The sequence below is a fragment of the Diabrotica undecimpunctata genome, chromosome 4, assembly GCF_040954645.1.
Source record: "Diabrotica undecimpunctata isolate CICGRU chromosome 4, icDiaUnde3, whole genome shotgun sequence".
Classification (NCBI taxonomy): Eukaryota; Metazoa; Arthropoda; class Insecta; order Coleoptera; family Chrysomelidae; genus Diabrotica; species Diabrotica undecimpunctata.
In genome coordinates this window covers 13,379,414-13,404,738 of record NC_092806.1, presented here as the reverse complement: position 1 = coordinate 13,404,738, position 25,325 = coordinate 13,379,414, and the positions used below count along the sequence as shown (strand labels likewise).

The 25,325-nt window shown below is 32.9% G+C and overlaps 1 protein-coding gene across 4 annotated transcripts in view; it reads left to right on the top strand.

Moving 5' to 3' along the window:
• LOC140439193 (lipid storage droplets surface-binding protein 1-like) overlaps nt 1–25,325 on the top strand; it is a 53,454-nt gene that overhangs the window by 18,338 nt on the left and 9,791 nt on the right. For 2 of the 4 annotated variants that reach the window (XM_072528941.1, XM_072528939.1), the window contains exons 1-7: nt 2,994–3,139; nt 8,347–8,508; nt 10,351–10,475; nt 14,168–14,353; nt 18,391–18,604; nt 23,362–23,543; nt 23,599–23,856. In XM_072528941.1, the coding sequence (XP_072385042.1) occupies nt 8,352–8,508; nt 10,351–10,475; nt 14,168–14,353; nt 18,391–18,604; nt 23,362–23,543; nt 23,599–23,856 (1,122 nt within the window). In that variant the 5' untranslated portion in view covers nt 2,994–3,139; nt 8,347–8,351. Of the gene's footprint in view, nt 1–2,993; nt 3,140–8,346; nt 8,509–10,350; nt 10,476–14,167; nt 14,354–18,390; nt 18,605–23,361; nt 23,544–23,598; nt 23,857–25,325 lie in introns of those variants that run through there. The other 2 variants (XM_072528940.1, XM_072528942.1) reach the window with 2 other exon arrangements.

Below are 25,325 nucleotides of genomic sequence, written 5' to 3'. Positions count from 1 at the left end.
CATTTGCCTAAGTTGTTGTTTGTTTTAAAAGCTAATGTTATTCCTTTCTTTTTTATGTATTTGGCTATTTTTGTTGATATTTTGCCTGTATATGTAGTAGAGCAGAAGGTACTGGGGTTTTTCTCTGGTGGTGAAAATACTAATTTCAGGGCTTTCTTATATAGTTTTTGTACTGCTATTTGCTTAATGATATTTATTTCTATCTCAACATAATAATCAGAAAACTTTAGAATATTTAAGTATAGAATGTGAAGTAGCATTAAACAAAATTGACAACAATAATGAAAAAAGTGTCATTGCAAAATCTATTACCGATGTGTGTACTGAAACTAAAATGTTGTAACGATAAGACTACCAAAGAGAATTGAAATACTATTATAAAAATAATACCTCAATCAACGTCAATGCTTTTTAAATGCATTAATTTTTTTCGAATCCTGAAAAAACTAATAAGTATTTTTGAAAAATTTAAACACAGAATGAAAGACTACATTATTACTGAGGGTCGAAAGTCCCTGAAAACTTCTATAATGTTTATTTTAGTAAGTTACAGGGGTTAAAAAGAAGAGAAACTTAAGTATGATTTTTAATTTTAAATATCTCATTCAAAACAAACTTTTTATTTATTCTAAAGGAGTTTCGGCTCTCGGTACTAATGTAATCTTTTATTCTGCATTTAAATTTTTCAAAAATATTTAATGGTTTTCTCAAGATTCGAAAAAAATTAATGCATTTAAAAAGCATTGGCTCGAAATTTTGCGCCTACGCTCTTAATTACACAATGAAAATTCAGTTGGTAACAAATAAAACAATGAATTAACTAATCAGATTTATTTAGCATAAAACAAAATATTGATGAAAATTTAGTTCGCACAAGCAAACCCTGCCTATAGCTTTACAATAAAATGAAATGGGTTATGGCATCGATGGGTTGCTTGGCTTCTTATAGGATGTTGTTGTCTCCAGATTATGTGGGTAGGTCTTAGGTGTTTGCCATTTGAGTGGTCTTAAAAACAGCTGCAGTCTGTTGGTTGGTTTTATATGTGGTTAATCCATCGTTTTATTTAATAAACTATCCCATAAACTAGAATATAACACAGGGTGTATTAGCAAGACATCAAATGGGGTTAATTACCTCGCAAATTATTTTACAAAATCACAATTAAACAAATAGCAGATGGCAACGATAAAGTGAAATAGAATTATTATTAAAATTATATAAGTTTTGTAAGATTCCTACATGCATAAAATCGAAAACGTAGCTTTGGAAGATGTGAGGTTATGAATATTGAAAATACTGTCAGAATTATAAATAGATTTTGTTTTTTTTTTAATTAAAGGTTTTTTGTGCTCTACAAAACTGCTTGAACGAAAATGAGTGTTGGCGGAAAATTAAAATTGATTTGAGCGTTTGAGAATTTTAAACGTCTATAAAAAAAATAACAAAAAATATAGATCGCTCGAAAAAATGTGTGTAATGTACAAATAATCAAATCTATATTCCAGAATTTTTAAAGTGATATGAGGTAGTTAAACATAAAAAAACGGGTTTTCCTTAATTTTTCGCCGTTTTGAGTTATATCTTTAGTTAAAGGGACATTATTTGTTTAAAAAGCATTTGAGCCATCATCAGTTTGTACCAATATCTTTAATTTGGACTAAAAATGAACCATATTGGACCCTTAAAACAGTAGTTATGATGATTTAAAAGACGAAAATTTGGTTAGAATCTACTATTTTCCAGATATTTCGCCATTGTTTGCCGGTTTGTGTTATATGTCTAGTTAAATTATTATTCAACTATACAACCATATTTTTCTTGGTCTGCCAATACTTCTTCGTCCATTTGGTGACTTATCTCATGCTATTCGTACTATCCTATCCTTTGCCATTCTACTAATTTGTTCGTCCCACTCATGTTTCCGTTTTTCCCTGATATTTGTCGGAGTATTTTCATCTCTGTTGTTTCTAGTAGATGTCTCGTTTTAGATGTGCCAAGTATTGTCTCCGCCGTGTATGTTATTATAGGTCTACTTAATTGCTGCTTTATAGATTCTTGTTTTTGTGTCTTGTCTTAGGTGTTTGTTCTTCCGGATTGTGTCATTAAGATATCCCGCCGCTTTACTTACTTTTAAGCTTTGTTGTCGTACTTCTTCTTCAACATCTCCGTAACTAGTTATATCTATTCCCAGATATCTAAACCTTGCTTCCTGCTTTATTATTCTTCCATCAATTTCGATTTTACATCGTAGTAGGTATTTAGATGTTGCCGTATTTCTTGGCTGTTGTATTAATGATTTGTGTTAATCTTTGGAGCTCGTCTTCTGTCTCAGCGATTAAGCGAGAAGTGGGCTTAACGAGTCACCCTGTCTAACTCCGCTTTGTACTAGTATACACTGTGTTAGTTTTAAAATAGAGTTCTGGGTTCCAAACCCGGATAACAGAGGAGAGTTGATGGGTCTGAGAGTGGGTTAGCATCCTACCCATTGTAAAAGAACAGAAGGCTCAAAGAACCGATATAAAGTCTCGGAAATAAACAATTGGATTTCGTTTATTGTACTCGAAGAGATACTAAAGTGCTTTTCTTCGAAGATTTTATTTCAATTCTTAACTGTTTTTCTTTTGAATATTTGTAAGACGCAACTTAAAACCTTGTACAGAGTAGAAGACTACAGAAGATATGCTACAAGAACAACAGTGCCTTAATCTTGTCGTGCAGTAGAGACATTGGGAAAATAAGAAAAGGCGAGTAATCGAGAGTAAAGCTCTTATGTTACTGAAACGTTTAAACAATTATTACTCTTTGTTCCTAATAGAACAAAAAGAAAAATAGAATGCTGAGATCAGAATATAAAAATATCTAGAAGCGTTTATCTAATCGTTTTGTGAAATTCACTATACAATGTTTTTAAAGCCGCCAAGAAAATATTTTGACTTGCATTATCGGCGGCTTGAATAAGTAAACAATATATTATAAAGTTTTATAGAAAGTCGACTATAATGAGGTAACACTTTAATTTAAGTAATGACTCTTATTTTTTGAGATAAATATTCTTCCAAATTTGATAGATTTTATGAATTAATCGTGATTGTGTGGTAGTGTGGTTATTAAATACATAGGATATCGTTTTTAGAAGAGGTAAGTAATTATTTTTTATTGTATTATGTTTATTAGATTTGTGTTTTCATTTAAAGTTTTTCTATTAATTGAAATATTCTTCTTATTGGATAAACTTTTGGCTCTGGCAACTGTTTTGTGTTTGCACGTGTGTAGAATATAGGTAATTTGGATGTTGTCCAATCATTTGCCCAGTTTATGACGATAGTCGTTATATTAAAACCAAGGTAGATAATGAGTCTCCTTGGCGAACATCTTTTTTTACTTCGAATTCTTCTGAGACTGTACCATTGCATTTCACAGCCCAAATGGTTTTCTAATTGTCATTTTTACTAATCTTACTATTTTTTCTGGTACTTGGAACTCTTTTAGCGTTTCTATTAATTTGTTTCTGTCTATTGTATCGTAGGCGGCCTTGTAATCGATGAAAAGTATGTGTGCTGAAATTTTGTATTCATATCAATTGATCAGGATTTGTTTTAACATAAAAGTTTGTTCGCTTGTTGATCTTCCCTTGCAAATTCCTCCCTAGTATGATTCTAGATTCTTCTCCACGTATATTTGGCCTTGTAATCACTGAAAAGTACGTATGCTGAAATTTTTATTCGTAGCAATTGATCACGATTTGTTTTAACAAAAAAAAATGATTGGTTGTTGATGTCCCCTTGCGAAATCCTCCCTGGTATTATCCTAGATTCTTCTCCACATATACTTCTAGTCGTTTTTTGATTAGTATGGCGAGCACTTTATATATCAACTCTAACAAGGATATTCCTCTATAGTTTGCGCAGTCAGTTCTATCTATCTCGCTTTTGTGTATAGACATTATAATGGACTTGTTTTAGTCTTGCGGCATTTCTTCGGCATCCCATACTTCTGCTATTAACTCACGAAATTGGTTTCGTAAAGCCTCTCCTAAGAACAAATAGACAGGATTATAGGGAAGAATACAATAGAATAAGGAATGAATGTAAGAAAAAAATAAGGAAAATTAAACGCGCCTGGTTAGATGATAAGATAAAAGAAATAGAAAAAGAAAGTAAGAACAGAAACACAAAAGCATTTTATAAGAAAATTAGCGAGCAAAACAAAACTTTTAAAGGAAAGATAAAAGGCATAAAAGATAAAAATGGAAAAGTATCAGAAAATGATGAAGAGTATAAAGAAATTTGGACTCACTATTTTAAAGAATTATTAACAGAGCAAGAAGATCAAGACCTAAATGAAAACGTAGAAGAAGAGACAATGATGTTAGGAAACCAGCTAGAAAGACCAACAAAAGAGGAAGTTGAGGAAATTATAAATAGCAGCCGTAATGGTAAATCTTCAGGATCAGACGGGATCAATATGGAACTTATAAAATATGGTGGTGAAGAATTAAAAGAAAAACTGTACAATTTAATAAAAGACATATGGGACGAAGAAAAAATGCCGGAAGAATGGAACAAAGGACAAATTATCACGATTCATAAAAAAGGAGACCAACAAATGTGTAATAACTACAGAGGACTGACGCTATTAAACACAGCATATAAAATTATGTCGACCTTAATACATCGAAGACTGACCAACGCTATGACGAATATCATAGGACACTATCAATGCGGATTTATTAAGGGAAAGTCTACAACAGATGCCATACATACAGTTAAACAAATTATGGAAAAAGCTCATGGATATAAAATAGAAATTGAACTGCTTTTTATAGATTTTCAGCAAGCATTTGATACAATAAAAAGATCAAAATTAATGGTAGCTCTGAAAGAAATGGGAATACAAAACAAATTAAGACGATTAATAAAAATGACAATGAGTAGAACTGTAGTGAGTATAAAAACTCAAGTAGGAGACACAGAAGAATTTGTCATAAATAAAGGGGTTAGACAAGGAGATTCGTTATCAGCAACCCTGTTTAATCTTGCCCTGGAATACATCGTCAGGAAAATAAACAAAGGTACCCTTAGAACTAGAGAAGGACAAATAATAGCATACGCTGACGATATTGTGCTAATAACAAAAAATAGAAAAACAATGGAAAAAATGTTAAATGAAATGGTAACAGAAGGAAAAGTAATGGGATTAAAAATAAACCAAGAAAAAACAAAAATAATGAGATTTGATAAAAACTTCGAAAACAAAAAGGTTAGACTAGGCGAATACATTTTTGAAGAAGTCGAAAAATTTAAGTACTTGGGAATATTAATAACAAACAATGGAGAAAGAGAAACAGAAATCAAAGAAAGGATTATTACAGCAAATAAGACCTTCCATGCAAATAAGAAATTACTAAAAAATAAACTATTGAGTAAGAAATCGAAAATGAAGGTATACAAAACAATAATTCGACCGAAGATGATGTATGCAGCCGAAACCCTCAGCATGACAAAAAAACAAGAGGAAAACCTTAGAATACAAGAAAGAAAAATACTAAGAGCAATACTGGGACCAATAAAAATAAATGAAAATGAATTTAGACAAAGAACGAACCTTGAGCTACTGGAAGAAATTAAGGAAGATATAGTGTGTAAAATAAAACAACAAAGAGCAAAATGGCTAGGACACGTATGGAGATCAGGATCAACTACGACGATATTCTCAATATTGGAATGGACACCAGCTGGCAAAAGAAGACGTGGAAGACCAAGATCTACATGGTTACAAGAAGTTGTAAATGATCTCAACAAGGCGGGCATACGACAGTGGAAAGGAAAAACCAGAGATAGGACACAATGGAGAAAAATAACTGAGAAAATTAAATAAGGAACATGAGGACTGATCTACCTCAAAACATAGATCTAGAGAGCGTAAGCGGCGTAACCCCTAAAGGGGTGTTTAGCCACATATATATATATATATATATATATATATAAAGCCTCTCCTACATTTTATAAGTTCTTTGCCACAATGACGCTCTCACGGGAGCTTTTTAGATTTTTCACATCTTTAATTATTGCTTCAATTTCTTCTCTTGTGGGATTTGGTATTTCTTCTACTACTATTTTGGATTCAGGAACATAATAATTTTCTTCAATAATAATTTTCTTTAGTAGTCACTCCGCCATTTAGCAATTCTTGGAAATATTTTTTCCATCTTTCACATATTTGGTCTTCGTTCACTATAGATTTCCTCGCTCATCTTTTACAATTATCTTTCTTCCCTGGTACCCAGTTTTAATGTATTTTACCGCTTTGTAGAAATTTTTTATTTCGTTTGTCTTGTAATTTTCTTCAATATGCTTTACTTTTACTTTTTTTCGTTGTTTTGAATACTTTTCTGGGTCGCTAGTAACAACCCCTAAAGTCCAAACAGCACGATGAGTTTCTTTAATTATTCATAGATGTTTATTCTGTTTCTTATTACCATACCAGCAGATTAACTTTAGAATGGTCAGCTTTAGAACAAAAAGAAAAGGACGATCTTTGTGTATAAATCGTATAATAAACAGAGTCTCATGATGTTTTTAAGGTTATGATACGTTCTATTTTTGCTTGGATCTCGTTACTTGGTCTCGACCTTAGAGGCATATATATAGCCATGCTTCTAGTTGATAATTCTGAGGGTGATGCCTGAACCCTCAGGATGATATCAAATTTTGACTGTTTTGTAAGTTTATACCTTCTGTATTTAGGCATAATGTGTTTATTTATTATCTGTTCATGTAGTATATGTGTATGTATTGTGTGTTGCATACGTATTATTCTAGGTCACGTATGTGCCATGTACAATTGTACAGCTGGTTCTTAAAAAAACTGATACGACTCTTAGTAAGATTTGATCATTTTGAGCAGTGTATCTGATGTGTCTGACATTAAATTATATTTATTATGTCAGAAAAATAATAAAATAAACAAACAACAAACAATTCATTACATGTTAATTCATAAATTGTAATAATTATTATTAAGGTCTAAATTTTGATATTATTTTGAATTCCTGCATTTTATAAAGAGTATATAAATGATAGTTTTTACATAAAATAGGGTTGTTGTTGTTATAATTTTTATTATTATTAAGGAATAAAACAAACGACCTAACTCAACAATATATTAAAGCAAGAATCGTAACCAAATAAAAAGATAACTGTGCACTATCAGAGGCAGCGCAAAACATTTTAACATAACCAGAACCACAGTTTTTCTATTAATAAACAATGGAAGGAACTAGAAACTCTCGAAAGAAAGCGAGAGTCGAAAAGAACAAAACTATACTAAATATATATACTTCGGTCCATCTGCGTGAAAGGAACTATGAAATTGTCTTCTTCAGAGAGCTCTTCCCAAACCTGTTGTATACCGTGCCACAGCTCTTCATCATTTTGAGGTTTAAAATTACGCCGATTCAACGGTTTTATAATAACCCTCACACATTCTCGATTGGGTTTAAATCTGGACTGTAGCTGGGCCATGGTAAGGTTTCGATGTTGTTAATCTTGAGCCACTGGTTTATTATATTTGCAGTGTGAACAGGACAATTATCATGTTGGAGGATAAAATTATTTTCTGGATACAACTGTTCTACACTAAAAGATTGAAAGATTTTCTCATTTGTAAATACTCTGTCGCAAAAATATTGATTTTGTAGCTTATGGTTTAAAGCAAATATAAGTTTTGATTGCTTCTGTTGTCGTGTGAGTGCTTGTTTTTTGCTGCAGTTCGGTACCGAAGACGCGATGCATTAATTCTGCGCCAAATTGTTTTCTTTTTTCTCGGAATTTGTAACATAATTCTTGCAGTTTCGCATCTTCAAAAGTATTTTTTCCTATCTCTCCAAAAGCGTACGATTTTCATGAGTGGTAGATATTTTTGGTCTTCCAGAACCTTGCTTTCTTTCGAGAGTTTCTTGTTCTCTCCATCTTTTATTATTGTTAAAAACTGTTGTTTTACTTATGTTAAAATGGTTCGCTACAGCAGATAGTGACCAACCAGCTTCTAGTTTCCTTACAATTCTTGCTTTTAGTTCTTTGCTGGCATGTGGAGCCATCTTTTGAGATTGAACAGATACAGATACAGAACAAAATACGCTTTAAGAAGCGTATCCGTTTTTTATGAACCAGCTGTAAATGATGATTGCTGCAAAACCAAACTAAAAGTATTAGGTATAATGGAGCTATTAACACTTTGTATAGACAACACTTATTTTCAACTTGATAATGTTTTTGCAATACGTAGAATTTAATGTATACGGTTTTTAATGCGGATCGCTAAAACAATTCTCCTATATATTTCAGGTGACATGGCTCATAGGAAACGACGAAATCGGATAAGAAAATCGTATGCGTCTAAGCGTTTGCAAAAAGAAATTTTGGAACAATTTACATCACAAAATACAACCAAGCCGGTAATTGAACAACCAAGATATGTTACAGTTGGGGTACAGACTGAAGATGAATGTATGTAGGAAGGTTTTTTTTTTATTTTTTTTATAAAGGAATCAAAGCTTGTAGGGAAAAAATTAACATAATGTTTCAAATAAATAACTCTTATTCGGTTATATATATTAACGCAATAAACTTATAGCAAACATTAATATTATAAAAAACATTAATATCAAATTTACTTAGTTCCGAATTGAACCACAACCAATTTTCTACATTGAGCTTTGGACTTCCTCTCTGAAGTCTGCATCAGGGCTTTCGTCATCTCAGTCTTGTGAGCTATAGATCACTTCACTAGTATACTATTTACTGCAATATTGCTACTTACGACTTATTATTATGATTGAGGCGATATCTCCATGTTAAAAGCATTCGAGTACCTTCGTTTCATTTATTAAGACAATTAGGGTGCTTTTCGATTTGAATGACTTCAACGCGGATAATTATTTAATAATAGAAACGGATCGGTGCTGAATGGAGAAGATGATGTTGCCTTTCTGATGAAACTAAATCTTAATTGCGAGGGAGAATGGAATGTTCATAGATCCTGTTTTGAATTATTCGATGTTGTTTGTTTGGGATGTTGTCTTTAAAGGATCATGAAAAGATGACCTATGTACATTATTATACTTTAAAATTAAATAAAAAAATAAGAATTTACTTTGATAATATTCATTATTATCATAGAATTATAAAAAAAGTACCCTTACCCTTACATTGCATATCCATTCACTGACCACTGTACATTTTAACAGGGCACATTAATTCAAATCTTGCAATTTTTTTGTCATTTTTTTTTTTAGCACAAATACCAAAAGTAAAATAAAAAATGAAAAAGACAGCAAAGATTTGATTTCACGTTCAAAGCGTCTATGTATCTGTTGATACGTATTTCGACTTAATAAGTCTCATCAGAACAGTTATTCATAGCCGTTCTTAACGTGAAAAATAATCTTCTCTGTCTTTTAGGAAGCAACAATAAAATGGCTTCGTTATGGACGCAATAGCGACATCTGATAGAAAAATCAAAAATTTGTTTCGAAACTATCTTACCGATTTTAAAATAAAAAACTTTTTTTGGTTTTTTCACTTTACACTTCGACTGCAATGTGTGACGGTTCCCTCAATAATAAATAACTGGATAAGCCGCTTACCACTTCCCAGCGAACACATTTTTGGGTTACGGACACTAATTCAACTTAACTTCCATAAGCAGGCGGCTGGACATGTTTTCTCAATAGATTTCTCAAAAAAACACAAAAACTGTCAAAAAATACAACTATATAAGGCAAAGGTGTACCCAAGCAATCAACCGTCGCTCGTACCGGTATCGATTTTACCGGGCTAGTCCCTGTACGACCTCACTGGCTCGCCGAGAGACCAAAACTACGAAACCCAACCGCAGGACCTGCTGTCGCCGATAAGATTTTTCTAGTAGGCGATTTGATTTCGCTTAGCGGCGTTTATGAATGTCAATAAACAATTGGATTATGTTTATTCTCGTTCGAAATTTTAAGACGCAATTTTCACAGTGCTTCTTCAAAGATCTCAGAAAGCAATTCGAATATTGATAAAAAAAACTCTCAGGCAACTTTTATGATACAGTCATGGAAAAAAATGCTACAACTACAATAATCTGATAACACACACCCTTTTAGTATGCGGAACTTTTATTTTATATTTCATTAGTCCTAAGGAATGTTAATAAATTTACTTATTTGCCATACAACAAATATCTAATCAATATTTCACAAATCAACACATTAAAAATAACATAAAGGTTTTTTGTTAATAATAATATTATATAATATAGCTAACTTAGATATTTGAGACTAATACACATTTTTTTTGTTTTAGTGCCGTCAATACATAAGAAGAAAGCCTTTGACATTAATGAACTAGAATCAGTAGCACGAATTTCTCATATACCAATAGTCGAATCAGGATGGAGTTATGCCGAGGGGGTCTATAAAAAAATTAAGGTAAATATTTGGTTCTATATTAATTCCAAATGTAACATTTATTTTTTCGTACCATTTTGATAAGTATGCTTGTTGTAACGTCCGTTTTAGTTGTATTTAATGTTATTTGGACAATTTTTTTTCTGGAAGATTATTTTAGCCTTCTTCCATTGGCGATTGATCTATTGCTATGTTGATAGATCTCTTGCTTGATAGACTTCATGTTTATTGGTTCTACTACATATTTTATACTAATTTATCTTTCAGCGGTTGATTTTTTTCATTTTGAAGAATTTTATTCAGTTTTCCTACATCTAATATTTTGTGTCTTAGTCATATCTGCCCTTGTTGCGCTGTTTATTTTCTATCGACCTTACTGAAGTTTAGTATATCCTAATTTTTATTTTCGTTATAAGATATGTGTTTCTCCTTACAGTATCACCACAGTGTTTAGACATCCCTTTGCTTGGTCTTCTTAATTACCTGTTTACTGTTACGAGTAGCTCCTTTAGACAACAAACTCGGTTAAACGCAAGTTTAAATTCAAATAAACATTATATTTGGATATATAAATAGCAAAATAGAGTTATATGACTAATCAATACTTAGCCACGGAAATACCTAAGACCGGGTACGGTTCATCAGAAGCGGTTGGCCTTCAGTCAATACCCTAGGACCAGTATAGTTGTTATTAGATCAACACTCTGACGGAACTCCGGATGGTTGGCCTGAGTTCTGTCAGTTGGAAGAGCAACTTTTGGTGAGAGTATGTGTGTACGGAGCGCTGACGGAACATGATGCACATCGTTACATTACGTATTTCCTCTTTCCTCTTTCACTTTTCCATAGCAGCATAATTTAATTCCCAAAAATTTAACTTGTAACGTATAGTCTATAATGACTTAGAGTCAATTTAAAGCCTACAATGAACAATTTTGCTGATTCTAGCAAGTTCACATTCTCTAAGAGGTAAACTCTACATTAACTGAAAGATACAGTACCAAACTGAAGTATCTAACTAATTCTAAACATATCTAAATAATATCTATATCTGTATCTGTATCTAAATAATAACTAATCTAAAACTATATTGAACAAAATACAAAAAGTCTTTAACCACCTCGATGTCGGTGGTAGTTAATATAATAGCAACATAACAAATAGATTAAAGTACGTTTATTGACGTTTCAATTTCCACTTCGGAAATCGTTTTCCGAAGTGGAAATTGAAACGTCAATAAACGTACTTTAACCTTTAATTGTAGCTTATTCCCATTTAAATAGTAATTACTTTAAAATGCCACAAGAAACTAGCTTCAGAACAATAATAACAAATAGATTTGTTAATTAACCATAAGATAAGTAGTTGTTCGATTGTCTGATGGTATTTATCTTTACCAGTTAGTTCCTTAGGTTCACGGAAAGAAACAGCTTTTTCTTCGTGTGCGTTCTCCTATCGAAGAACGGCAACAATTTTACAAAAATTTCCTGTGTCTTAAGTTTTCTTAACAAATCGTTTGAGTACAATCATGTCTAATTTTGCCTTAGTAAATCATATCCTTAGCCTTTATTATAAGTTACGGGAAGTGGTGTTTATTATGTCTAATTACATGACCAAAATATGCAGTTTTTTGCTTTTTAATTATTTCGATCAGCTCATGTTCTCTGTCCATTCAAAAACTTTCTCATTCTCGCAAAACTTCCAAGTTGATAATTTGGGCAACTCAAGGTATTCGCAATGTTAGTCGATATACTCACATTTCAAATGCCTCGAATTTATACAGTCTGTTAACTTTTAGCGTCCATATATCAAAAAGTGTGGAATATATGTAGCACTTTAAAGAAGTATATCTTATTTGAATATTAAGTGATCTATCGCTTAGGAGGCTACGCATTTGTAAAAAGTTTACTCTGGCTATCTTGTTTCAATCCGAGCTCTGCTTTCTAGGACAGGATTAATCCAGCTGCGCAGGTCCTTGAACTTGGAAACTTAAGATATTTGTGTTGCGTAAGTATTTACGTGTACTAGTTGATTTGGACTTCGTTTTACCACCAATATCTTAGCCTTTTGGGTATAAATTTTCGTTTAATCTCTTCAGCTGATATTTTGTTGAGTAAATGCTGCTAGCCATCGAAATTTTTTGCAATAGTGTAACCGTGTGATCGGCATAGAGGGTAGGAGAAGCGTAGGAAGAAGACGCGTTTCCTGGTTGAAGAACCTGAGAGAGTAATTTGGTTGCAACTCAAGGCAATTGTTCAGAGCAGCTGCCTCGAAGGTGAGAATAGCCATGATGATTGAACCTTCGTCGCGAAGATGGCAATTAAAAAAGAAGGAGAAGTGATCGGCATATCTTTAAGTATTTACGTAATTCATTCACTGATATTCCATCTTCTTTATAGCTGTTGTTTTACTATTTTCAGGCTGTATTGTTGCTGTTTAATGTTCGTAGAGATACTGAATAATTATTAGATCTTGAGTGCCCAAACCTTTTCTTTCCATAATATTCAATACAGTACTATGATTGGTACAGTTAAATGCTTTGGCATAATCTATGAAATATAGATAAACTTTTTACTGGTCTCTATACTTCTGTAATAAAACTGATAGCGCATACAGTCTCTCTAGATTGCCTCTGAAATTCAGGCTCTTATTTTAATTTCCACCAGGTAGTGGTCCAAGTCTGCATTGGCCCTTCGTCTGCTTCTTACGTTAGCTACAATTAATTGGGAACTAAGTCAATAACAATACGATCTATTACGTTCACTCTGTGAACAAGCATGTGCTGACAAGGACCTTCTTAAGAGAAGTTACTAGATTAATTAACATAATACCATTATCATTGAATATTACATGAAAGGGGGATTGCCTATTGTTGGTAAAAACCGCTACTAATTTGCGATTTTTTGCGATGAGGTTACCTTTTGATCTCATTCTATGGGCCTGCATGGTATGCTCTTTCTAATTCTTCATTTAACTTTGCGATGTCTTTCTTTTATTCTGTAGCATTATACACATTTCTAATTGAAAAATGTATCTTTTAGTCTCAGGGTTACAGTGTTAGCCTTTTTTAATTTACTACGAAGCCAGTGCGTAGCCTTGTCTTTGACATCACAACTATAAAATATTATGTGGTTTCCTTTTTTTTACTCTTGGTCCATCTAATTTCTTGCAAAACTGTTACCTCCATTTTATACGTGTTTAATTCCCTGAGCACATTTTGGAGAACGCCTATTCTCGTATACAGATCAAATTTTACATGTAGAAATTCTTTTTTTACAGAATAGAATAATTAGTTTTAGCACATACTCCAACCTGAAGAACCGGAGACTATTTTGTTAGGATTGCCGTACTTTAACCAATAATGTTCAGACTTAAAGTGCTGGAAAATTGCCTTCACCCATATCATCAAGAGTAGGATTTAATAGTATTTCCAACTTATGTTGATTAGAAAGTTGTATGGCATTTAATGGCAGCTGCAACTTGGCGTACGTCCACTATCTACTTACCACTAACAGCTTATTTATTCGGTTCTTTTCCTATCAGGTCTGGGGCCTGGTATGAGGCGAAGTTAAGAATCCTTATTAGGAAAAAGTTAATACTATTGCTGATCCTTCTAAATAGTTTATATTCGATAATATATTAATCTTTTATAAATAATATAATTTTATTATTTTTAGATAGATATTACCTTTACCCTTTCATTCGTTTTTTAGGGTTCAAGTTCGTTGATACACTGGACTTTGGATACCGCCGAGCAATCGGCTCAGTCAGTGTACGAAGCTGCTTCACCGGCAATGATTCTATTAAAAGGACCCTTGTCGTCTTTAGATCAAATTGTTTGCAAAAGTCTAGATATTGTTGAACAAACTGTACCCTCTATCAATTTGCCGCCGGAAATGGTAAGTGATTTAAATATTTTTTTTACACATTTCATGATATGTGATTTAAGAAGTTATTTAATGTTGTACATAAACGTCTGCTATTGGTCTGAGGCTGTGCAGAGGAGCTCTAAATCAACTGCACATACCTCAGCACAGAACAGACTGATATAAAAGTTCTCATTGCGGATTCGGAGTGTCCCAATGACTAATACGAAACGTTTCATAGATATATAGGACAATAGAATAAGTATTAATAAGGTATAACCAAATAAACACCTACTGATAAGCTGAAAACATGACATAGGGGTAGCAACTATTACATTATTTGTAAATTTGCAGATTTAACACGACATGCTCTAACATACACACACAGATACATCAAAACACACACACACACACACACACACACACACACACACACACACACACACACACACACACACACACACACACACACATACATCTGGTCACTCTTCTGAGTTTGTAAAGAAAAATATAAGGGGAATGGTCAGAGATGTAACCCAGGTCATGGACTCCCTTCGTCCTTCCCTAAATAGGTCTTAATGATTCAGGATTCTATAGACAAAACTTCAGCGCACTAGGGAGCTTTGGCAGCACTGACGGTGGTTATTAGGGTAAACAAATAATCAGAAAATATGCATAATACATCAGTATGTTCACCGCAAAAAGAGTTATTTTGTAGAACTTACTCTTACTACATACTATATGTTACATATTTAGCATCTTTTTATACTGCGTTGAAGCAATCAAACGTGAACGTTTTTTTAAATTTCTGGTAACTTGGACTGAGTTACCAATGAAAAGATTTTGAGAAAAACTTTTGAAAGAAACAGAATTTAACCATCATATAAAAATACAAAAATTACAATATCTAGGTTATGTGATGAGAGAGACAAAATACCATTTGCTTCTGCAAATTATCTTTCAGGGAAAGATTATAGCAAACCGAAGCTGTTGGAGCGTTGGAATAAGACGAATGTCTTGGCTCCGTGATCTCAGAAAATGGTTCAAATGTTCTTCAAGTTAACTTTTTGAAGCAGGTGTAAACAGAATACTAATAGTCATGATGATCACCAACCTTCCAAAGAAGACTTATTATTAGCGTCCCGCCGTTTGATATGTGTGGACCTGTTTGAAATATAATTTCGGTCGCAAAAATAGAATAAGAATTTCCTTAAAATAGGCAAACAAGTGTTAGATAGGTAGATGAATACCTGTAGAAATTGTTACCGAGTGTCCGATTTTTGTGCCGTTTATTTTATATGCAAAGTATTATTAAAATGAATAATTTAAAAATGCAGTACGATCAATAGAAAATGATATCCTTACATGGTTTTGCACTTTGCAATAAAATAGATACGTATAATTATATACGATATGTAAATAAAAAGTTGAGTAAATATATAAAAATGTAATTTTTACTTATACATTTGAATATAGTGAATAGAAATGATTTCTCAGGTAATGTTTTCGATTATTTTTTCTCCATATTTACTTTTATTTTATTGTATGTGATTTAACTATAACATGAAGTCTAAAAAACTAGATTAGGTACTAATTTTTCTGTTCAAAATTTCTTTTTCTACTAATAATATCCTTCCTCTATTAACAACGATTATTTCCTATATAAGTAGAAGTGTTTGACAACTACGGTTGGGTCATTGTACATAATATATGTTTATCCTATTTATTATTATTAACCAGATGTAGCCGTAAGGCTCACATTCCTTCTAAGGGGAAAATTCACTCATCCCAGATACCTACGGTATCAAAAGGATTGAGCTCTGGTGGGACTCTTTCTGTGTTTTCGAATCCTCGATGACTTGGTACGTTGAAGTATCTCCCAAAATTTTTCATACGCATCTGGACGTCGATAGCAGCACAGCTTTCTGCATGGTCTTATACAGGTGTTCCCTTAGACCACGCCGTTTTGTGTTTTCTAGGAGGTTTTTCGGAATAACACCAATAGTAGATGGAATCCATATTGTCATTTGCCATTTTGGACTTAAGGGTCTTTGACAATATATTTCAGGTAATTTTTAATTGGAATAACCTAATCCTGAAGGGCAATCAGTAAACCCTCTATCTCGGGAAACATCCTTTCTGATGTCAATCAATAGTTCGAAGCTGTATTGCCTCCATATTCTTGACTGATCTCATTGAGATGTCGCCACTGTAGTCCCCCTAGATACCTCTCTACTGCCCTGCATGGATGATGTTTTTGTGCCATAGTTAGAACTGTTCTTGCTTTCCGTTGAAGACTTTCTATATTCGTTTTTGACCACTTTATAATACCAAATGAGTAGGTAAGTGCGGAACAGGCGTACGTATTTAATGCCTTAAACAAATTTTTGATAAGATTTGACCGATTTGGCTGTCTTACTCTTCGCACAAACTTAGAAATTAGTTTCATCTCATTAGTTTATGGTCAAATTTTCGAGCTTGCTGTACTCAGAGATATTTGTACACATCATTTTTACTGAACCTTTCCTCCGACTTTATTTTTCTACAGTTTCTAATTATTCAACATTGACAAACACTTATGACCACTCCAAAACTTCTTTAGCCAGAAGTTTTGAACTCCGTCTGGTCCAGGAGATTTCCAGTTATGAAGCCCTTTGATAGTATTTGAGACTTCTTCAGTGGTGAAGAGTTCATAAGGAATATTATTGTAATGCTGAGAGTTGTTCGTTATGTCTTTAATCTATCTAGTAGTGGTGTTATGAGTAGCTAGTGTTGGAAGTTGATTTCCCTAAATCTTATGAATTTCTTCTTGGCTTGGGTATGATTTATTTCCATTTTCCACAGTGAAATTAAGTTTCCTACAAAACGCCTACTCTGCATGATCAAAAAGTATATTGTCGCATTTTTGTGTAGTAGAGAGTAGGTATTGTCTGGGTACTTTCCGTTCTCTACTGTCTTCGTATTTGAATTTCCAGATCCCTGTACTTGGCGATCTTTTCTTTCTGTTTAACACGAAGATTATTGTTGTTGGGTATCGCCACATCAATTAGTGTTTTTTGTCTCTTTAGTTTATTAACTAGTATGAGATCTGTTCTATTATGTGTGTGTTTGGTCTTTGAACATAGTGCGGTCCCAGTATAGCTTGTAGTTGTCATTCTCAAGTATACTTTCAGGAACGTATTGATAGTATGGGAGAGGGTTTGTTTGGAGAAGTCCCAGTTTGATGGCTATCTCTTGATGAAGGATCCTTCCTACTGAGATGTGCCGTTCCTTATATTTAGTTGCAGCAAATGCCTGGCAGCCTCCGATAAGATGTTGGATGGTTTCTTGAGCTTGACATCCATATCGGCATTTGTCATTTTGGACCTGAGAGTCTTTGACGATATATTTCGGTTAATTTTTGGTTGGTATAACCTGATCCTGAATGGCGAGTAATTAACCTTCTGTTTCAGGGAACATCTTTCCTGAACATCATTATTATTATAATTATTATGGTTTCAAATGTATATTTGGACAATATTTACCCTTCCAGACATGACATTACTACTTATCTAAGTTTCCCAGCTTTTTAGCAGTGTTTAACAAAGTTTTACTTTAATATTTTTTGGGTAATGGCTTTCATCTCTTGTAATTTTTCTTTTTTATCACGACCCCTTAGTTACTGAAATTATCCAACTCCCCCTCCTTTCTCTACACTTAATAAAATCGAAGTTTTGTTTATAGTATCTGTCATTTTGACATTTGCTAATTATGATTATTAGACAGTTCATTATTTTTACTTCTGCAAAATCATGTTATGCTATCTTTCAGTGTTTCAGTCCATATATTGAAGAAAATTTCCTGGGCATGCAAGACAAAGCTCACTCGCACATTGCTCTTTTCATGCATTTTCAACAAAATGCTATGTTTAAATAAGACGTCAGTTATATATAAAAAATTTAAAAATATATAATTATTTTTTTTACAAATACATCATTATTGTCTTTTTGGATAGAATGTCTACTAAACACATACAAACAATGATATATCATAAATTTCAATTATTTTTATATTACTTTTCAAACTTTCAGATTTACTGGAATACAAAACAGTACGTTCAAGAAGTCGGAACGAAAATAGCTCAGCCTGTTTTAAAGAGAGCCGATTCAGTGAAACAGATTGGAAACAGTGTATTATCCAGCAAATACACTGCCATAGCTGCAGATACTTTGGACGGCGCTTTAGTTGTAGCTGAGAAATACGTCGATAAATATTTGCCGGCTCAGGATGATCAAGCTTCGGAAGGTAACCGTCTTTAGTATTGTATTTTATTTATTTTAACTATAGTATACGTATTGTCATTAAGTTGTCTTAAGTATAATTACAATCTGACCAGTTACAGGGAAAAGAGAAGCTTATAATAAAATTATAACTAGCATGGAAAAAGATGATGTCAAAGAGGTTGGAACGATGGATCTGCACTCCATCTACCATAAAAATATGTTTTGCAAAAAGGACTGGATTTTAAAAAAGAATAGCTCAAGGAAAAAAGGCTCTAAGCAGATTAAATAATATATGGCGGCACAAAAATTTCGGCAAAGGAAGAAAATTAATATCTTCAATATGATTCTCAAATTTATAGAACTATAAGATGGAAAAATTCGGATGTAGACAGAGTATAAGAAAAAAAAATGATTGACAGCTATGAAAATGGATATATGGGGAACATCACGCAGAATATCAATACGATACAGAGTTATAAATCAACAAATAAAAGAAATCACACGTAGAAAAAAAAAAATTGTGTAAGATATTGAACAACAATTAAAACAGTTTGGACTTGAAGTCCTAATTAGTCGGTCGTTACTTTCAAAAACAGTGTGGAATTGGAAACCACCAACAGAAGAAAATGGAAAAAGATCCAAAACAAGCTAGGACGTAGCATCAAGAAGGCATTGAGTGGAAGAAACAGATAACGACGCTTAGATAGAAGAAAATGGACGAGAATTCTCGATATATGGATAAAATGCAACTCCAAAATTATCCTAAAGTTTGATAAGGAGATCAAGAAAGATTTTATGCCATAAACCACCATGTTTAAGAGAAAAAATAATGATATAATGGATAAAATACAATTTTTGAAATGCAGACACTAATATTTTAACGACTTGTTGAATATAAGGCGTATTGCCGATAGTTCATAAATATAGAATATCAGGGAGCAGAAAAATCCAGACAACAAAGGCAATTGGTTTCAATTGTCTTTAAAAAGGTCAAAATTCCTGGGAGTGCTAACAATTGTAGAATACATAAAACATGGAGGAGACCAGCTGCGTTAGGCACAGCTGCTTAGTAGAAAAGATACGGGAACTGCATGAGGATTGAAATGAAGCTAAATTATTCCCAGTCATAAAAAAGTAACAACAGTGGCGACAGGTCAGGTTCGGCAAAGGCGGCAGTGCTGACCCACACATTTATAGATATTATAGATTTTTTTGAATATTCAACTTAATCAGTATTTCAATAATTAACTATGGCAGGTAATAAGTCGATGTCATTTGTTTCTGTGAATTAAAAAAAAATATCTGTGAGATAACACAGACTAAATTTTATTCATGGTTTTTAAAAGAATTCGATTTTAAAAAGAAATCAATCCAATAAGTGATCCCTGCGCATCAAGACACTATTCAAATTAATGATCCGAGATCTGAGTCATCCATCCGACTGTGTGAATTTTTATAAAGACACGTTTCGGCAAACCGATCTTAAGCTTGATGATACATGTAAATATCAACGGAATATTAGTTGATAAGCAACTAAATGTACATTTCTCTCCGTACGCATTTTAATGGTAAGTACGGCAAATTTGAATCTGCCGATGCTTCTTTTGGATTGACCTCAATGTTTCAAGTATCTTGCGAGCGCGGGATGAAATGTTATTTCGGGATGGATAAGTACTTAAGTAGTGAAGTGATATTGAGTGCACTGACTGGCTTTTCTGGTATCGTGTCGATCGATTCGTTTTATATTGATTTATTTTAATTTTTCAAAGTAATACTGTGATAATTTATCACTGCTGTAAATAGTTGAAGGGTTTTTTTAAATATTTGAAGTTTTTTCTTTTTTAAAATTAAAGTGTAAACAAATTCTGGTCAATTAACCTAAAAATGCAAGCTATGGGAGAAACTGTAAGTACTGATAAATCTAAAAAAAACTTTTCTGTTGGCCTTGCATCTTATTTTCGACAAATAAGCTGTTCTCCATTTATGGCTTTCTAAAATATCCATTTTATCATCCGGTTTAATTTTTTTGAGCCGTACTTTATAATCTCAGGTGAGATGCCTCCAGGTCCCGGTGCTTTCTTATTTTTGATTGCTGTTATGGCCTTTCTCATTTCCTTATCTGTTATTTCTATTTCTTGTTGTGGGGGTCTGCTTCATCTTCACCTGTTTTTTTTTCCAATGAATTGTGGTATTTGTTCTGTTAACAGTTCCTTGTAATAATCTTTCCATTCTTTGTCCTGTATATTTCCCAATTTATTCTTTTCTTTTTTAGTTTTGTTTCAATCCTCTCAGTACTTTCCATGACTCAGAAGTCCTTGTACCTCCTATGTATGTTTCAATATTTAAGCGGGTTTTTCCCATTCTTCATTCTTTTGTTGTGTTATTTGTTTTTTCACTTCTCTTTATTTCTCTATATTCTTTATAAACTTCATCGTTGTTTATAGTTTGTGCGATCAAGTAGTGATTGCACAAGACCAAGAAGACCTCAGTGACGTGATGAAGAAACTACAAGAAGTATATACCAAGGCTGGTCTATATAGATATTAACCTGGCGAACACAGAGTACCTATCTAAAAGTAAAGAAGACATAAAAGATTGTAACGATATTTTGCCTACCATAGGGGTATTACTATTAGGGGTAGAAAATTGGGGAATAGAAACTATGGGGGTGGAGATAGGGTAAGCAAAATAAACGCTACTTGTGCGAACGGCACTCAGGGTTTGTTAGGAGAGCTGGGGTCGTAGATAAGTAAAAAATATCAAGTGGTTGGATTGGGGCAACTACAAAAAATAAAGGGGTACTTATACAGATCTCTTGGGACAAACAAAACAGAAAGAAACAGGAAACACCTCTAGTAATTTATAAAGAGCGCCACTTCAAGGTGCCTAATTATAACTATTACAACAACTAGTTGTAACTTGAGATATAATTATTAAACATAAAAAACATATCTTTTCCAAATGGAAACTCAAAAAAAAGGGTTAGTTAAAAAAAGAATAAACAAAATGTTAAGAAACAAAATTTAACATTTATTTTTGTGTCACCACAAACAGTTACAAAATAGACAGTGAAAAAATAATACAACAATAGTCGCAAAATACAAAAATACAAAAAAGACTTACATGTTTCATCTGTTTACAAATTCCAGGAGTTGGGGATACTATTATAAACTTACAAAATTTACCGCACAGAGATTAACCTTTTTTTAAAAATAAAACAAACTAAAATCAAAAATAATAACGAGCTGTCGTGAGTTAACATTAAATAAAAAAAAACTGAACAAATACATTGACAGCTAAAGTCAAACCCTAAAATTTTACAATTTATTAATTATTACAAACATTTTTTGTTATGAAAGCAAATTCTTATTATTAAAAAAATGTCTGTCTTTACTTTAAAATTTGAAAGTTACCTGGATTTCACAAAAATTACCGCTGTAAATTGGACTTCTTAAAAACTCAACAATGGCTGGGAATCTCTGACACACGAACAAAAAGGAAAATGGGTCACTGGAACACAAACCTTGGAAACTAAACTGGACTTGGCTTCTTAAAAACAGGAAAAGGTACAACTGGATACAATGGCAACATTTCAAAACTCACTTAAAACTGTAACTGAACCATTAAACTGCTACTATATTTTACATATTTTTCATAAACAAAGACGAACAACGAGGAACATTCCAAATTTGACGTAAAATTTGGACATAACGCTGAAGACCACCGCTCTTCACCGCGGCTCCAACGAAAGTGACGAAATTATCTTAAAAAATTTATCGCATAAGTTGGAATAAACAAAACACTTTGGGTTTAAGACACATAAACAAGACACAACGGAAATTCTTAATTTGAAAACGCAATATCGGGCGGTTTGAACAAAGAAATATCGATGAAATTTGCGCCTGTGACATAAACAAACAATAAAATGATTTATTATCGACGGCGGCGACCTAAAAAGAACGAAAGACTATTTAGGTTTTAAATTGAAGGATACGAACTAAGAAACATTGAAAAAATTCTTCGTTATTATAATGCATATATAAGGGGATTTCAATTAACACATATACGAGGGGATTCCAATAAATTTTAAATGCTACAAGATCTACAGATTGACGACAACGTAACAATCAAAGGAAAGGATAAATTCAAATACTTGGATTTTATAATCACGAAAAAGGCAACAACAGAGGAAGAAATTAAGCAAAGATTATGAGAAACAAGAACAAAAATCCGACAACTTAACTCAGTATGGTGGGATAGACACATAATATGAAGACAAAAACACAGATTTATAAAACATTAGTGCGAAGTATTATGACATATGGAGCTGAAAATTGGATTATAAACAAGAAAAACAGCAGTCAGATAGTAGCAACAGAGATGGAATGCCTGCGAAGAAGCTGCAAAGTAACAAGAATGGATAGGAGAAGTAATGACGAAATAAAGCAAAGAACATCAATAGAAACATGGATAAAGGTAATAACCGAATGAAGCCCCATAGGAAGGAGAAAAAGAGGATGACCCCAAAGATCCGGGAGGAACGAAGTATACGACGGCATGAGTAAGAGAGGCCTAAACGATGGAGAACGGGACAACAGAGAGAGATGAAAACGGTTGAGCGAGAGAAGGCAGTGAACACTGTAGAATCCCTGAATATATATATATATATATATATATATATATATATATATATATATATATGTTTTTATTTTTATTGTTTTTTACGGTCTTCTAAATCTGGTAATTTTCAATGTGTCATTGTTATATTTGTTATTTTAGAAGTTTCTGTTCCTGTTACTGAGGATGGTCCTAAAGGAAAAGCGATTAGCACAATTCATCACGCTGACAGGTTTTCAAGAAAGCTTAGAAGACGACTGACTCAAAGAACAATCGCCGAAGTCAAAGCCCTAAAACACCAAAGTGCCGAAGCAGTACACGTCCTCACATATGTTTTAGAACTGGTAAGATCTGATTCATAGATTCGCTTAAATTTGAATAATTTTTAATTTCCTTTAGATTGCTACCGATCCTGTCCTGGCTTACCAAAAAGGAAAAGAGTTGTGGGCTAGTTTGAGCAAAGACGAACCGGAAAATCAGGCAAGGCCAGAAAATTTGGAGCAGTTGATTGTACTTTTGACCAGAGAGTCTGCCAGAAGAGTTGTTCATCTTATTAATTTCTCTAGCTCCTTGCTTAGCACACTTCCCAAGAGGATTTCGTATTCCATCGGTGCTGTTGTTAACAAGTTCTTGGCTCTGACAGATTCTGCTGTCAAGGTAAGGGTACTTATTTTTTTAAGTGTTATTAAAAACAAACTCTTCGTAATTCGTAAGTTATTATTAATAGCTAAGAAACTATAGTTAGTTTTTATAATTTCAGTGGTAATATTTAATATTGATAATTTTTATATTGGTATTTATCATAAGAGAGAAAATTTTGCCGACAATATTTTCGACTGATATGAAAGATTGTTGCCTGACAATTTTAAAGAATTAAATTTTGATAGTTAAATACGAGACCTCAGTCGAGTGATTTTGCCAAAATTTCATAAGCGAAAATTGAAAAAAAGGCAATAAACTTGAATAAAATCAGACGAAAATTTGGCCGGTCAATGATTTTCTCTCGAATGATATTCGACAAGATTATTTCACGAGTCAATGAATGCACCATATCAACGACACATAATCTTTATTTATTTGTTAACAATATTAAATGAACAATGGACCAGACAAATAGAATGCAAACAAAATTAAATGAAAATTGCAAATGGATTTTTTCAACACAGAGACATACACATGGACGCAAAATACGAGAGGGTTAAACTCAATCATAGACTACACAATCATACGACAAAAGACATATGATTGTACAAGATGTAAGAGTATTGAGAGGAGCTACCTGTGGAAGCGATCATCACTTATTAAAAGCTAAGATCACACGTGGAGTAAATAAACCTAAAGAAGAAAAAGAAAGAAATGAAAGGGAGAAAGAAATACAGAAGAGGTATAACCTAATCAGCTTAGAACAAGAAAGCGTGAAAGAATTATACAGAAATAGATTAAATCCAAAGTTGGAAAATAAACAATTTAATAATAATGAGGAATATTACACTCACATAAAAAGGTGTCTCCAGGAGGCAGCAACAGAAGCCATTGGATACCAAATCCAGAATCAAAGAAAACTTCCATATTGGTTTGGCGAAGAAATAGAACAAGAAATAAAGAAGAAAAGAGGCCAGTATCAAAAATTCTTAAATACAAAAAATATAACGGATAAAATAATCTAAAAGGAGTCTCAAGCTAAAGTACGAAAAATGATGTCGGAAAAAAAATGAAGCATGGCAACAAAGGTGTAACATGATAAATTCACATCTAGGAGGACGAAGAAGCACAGAAAGTTAGAAAGTCTTAAAATCTCTACGACAAGATAAGAAGAGAGACATAGTGTCGACAATAACAATGGATGACTGGGACCAATATTTTGAGAAACTCTTAAGGGAAGATAGACCACAATTTAAAGACAGCAGCGAAACACAAAATATAAATATTTTAAAAGAAGTGGAAGATGTATATAGATCTCTAAAAAATAACAAAGCACCGGGTTCAGGTAACATCCCTGCAGAGTTAATTAAACACGGTACAACCAAACTATATACAAGTTTAGCCAAACTGTTCCAAAACTGCATTAATGGAATGACACTATACAGAAAAAAAGAGATTAATGTGACAATTACAGAGGCATTGCC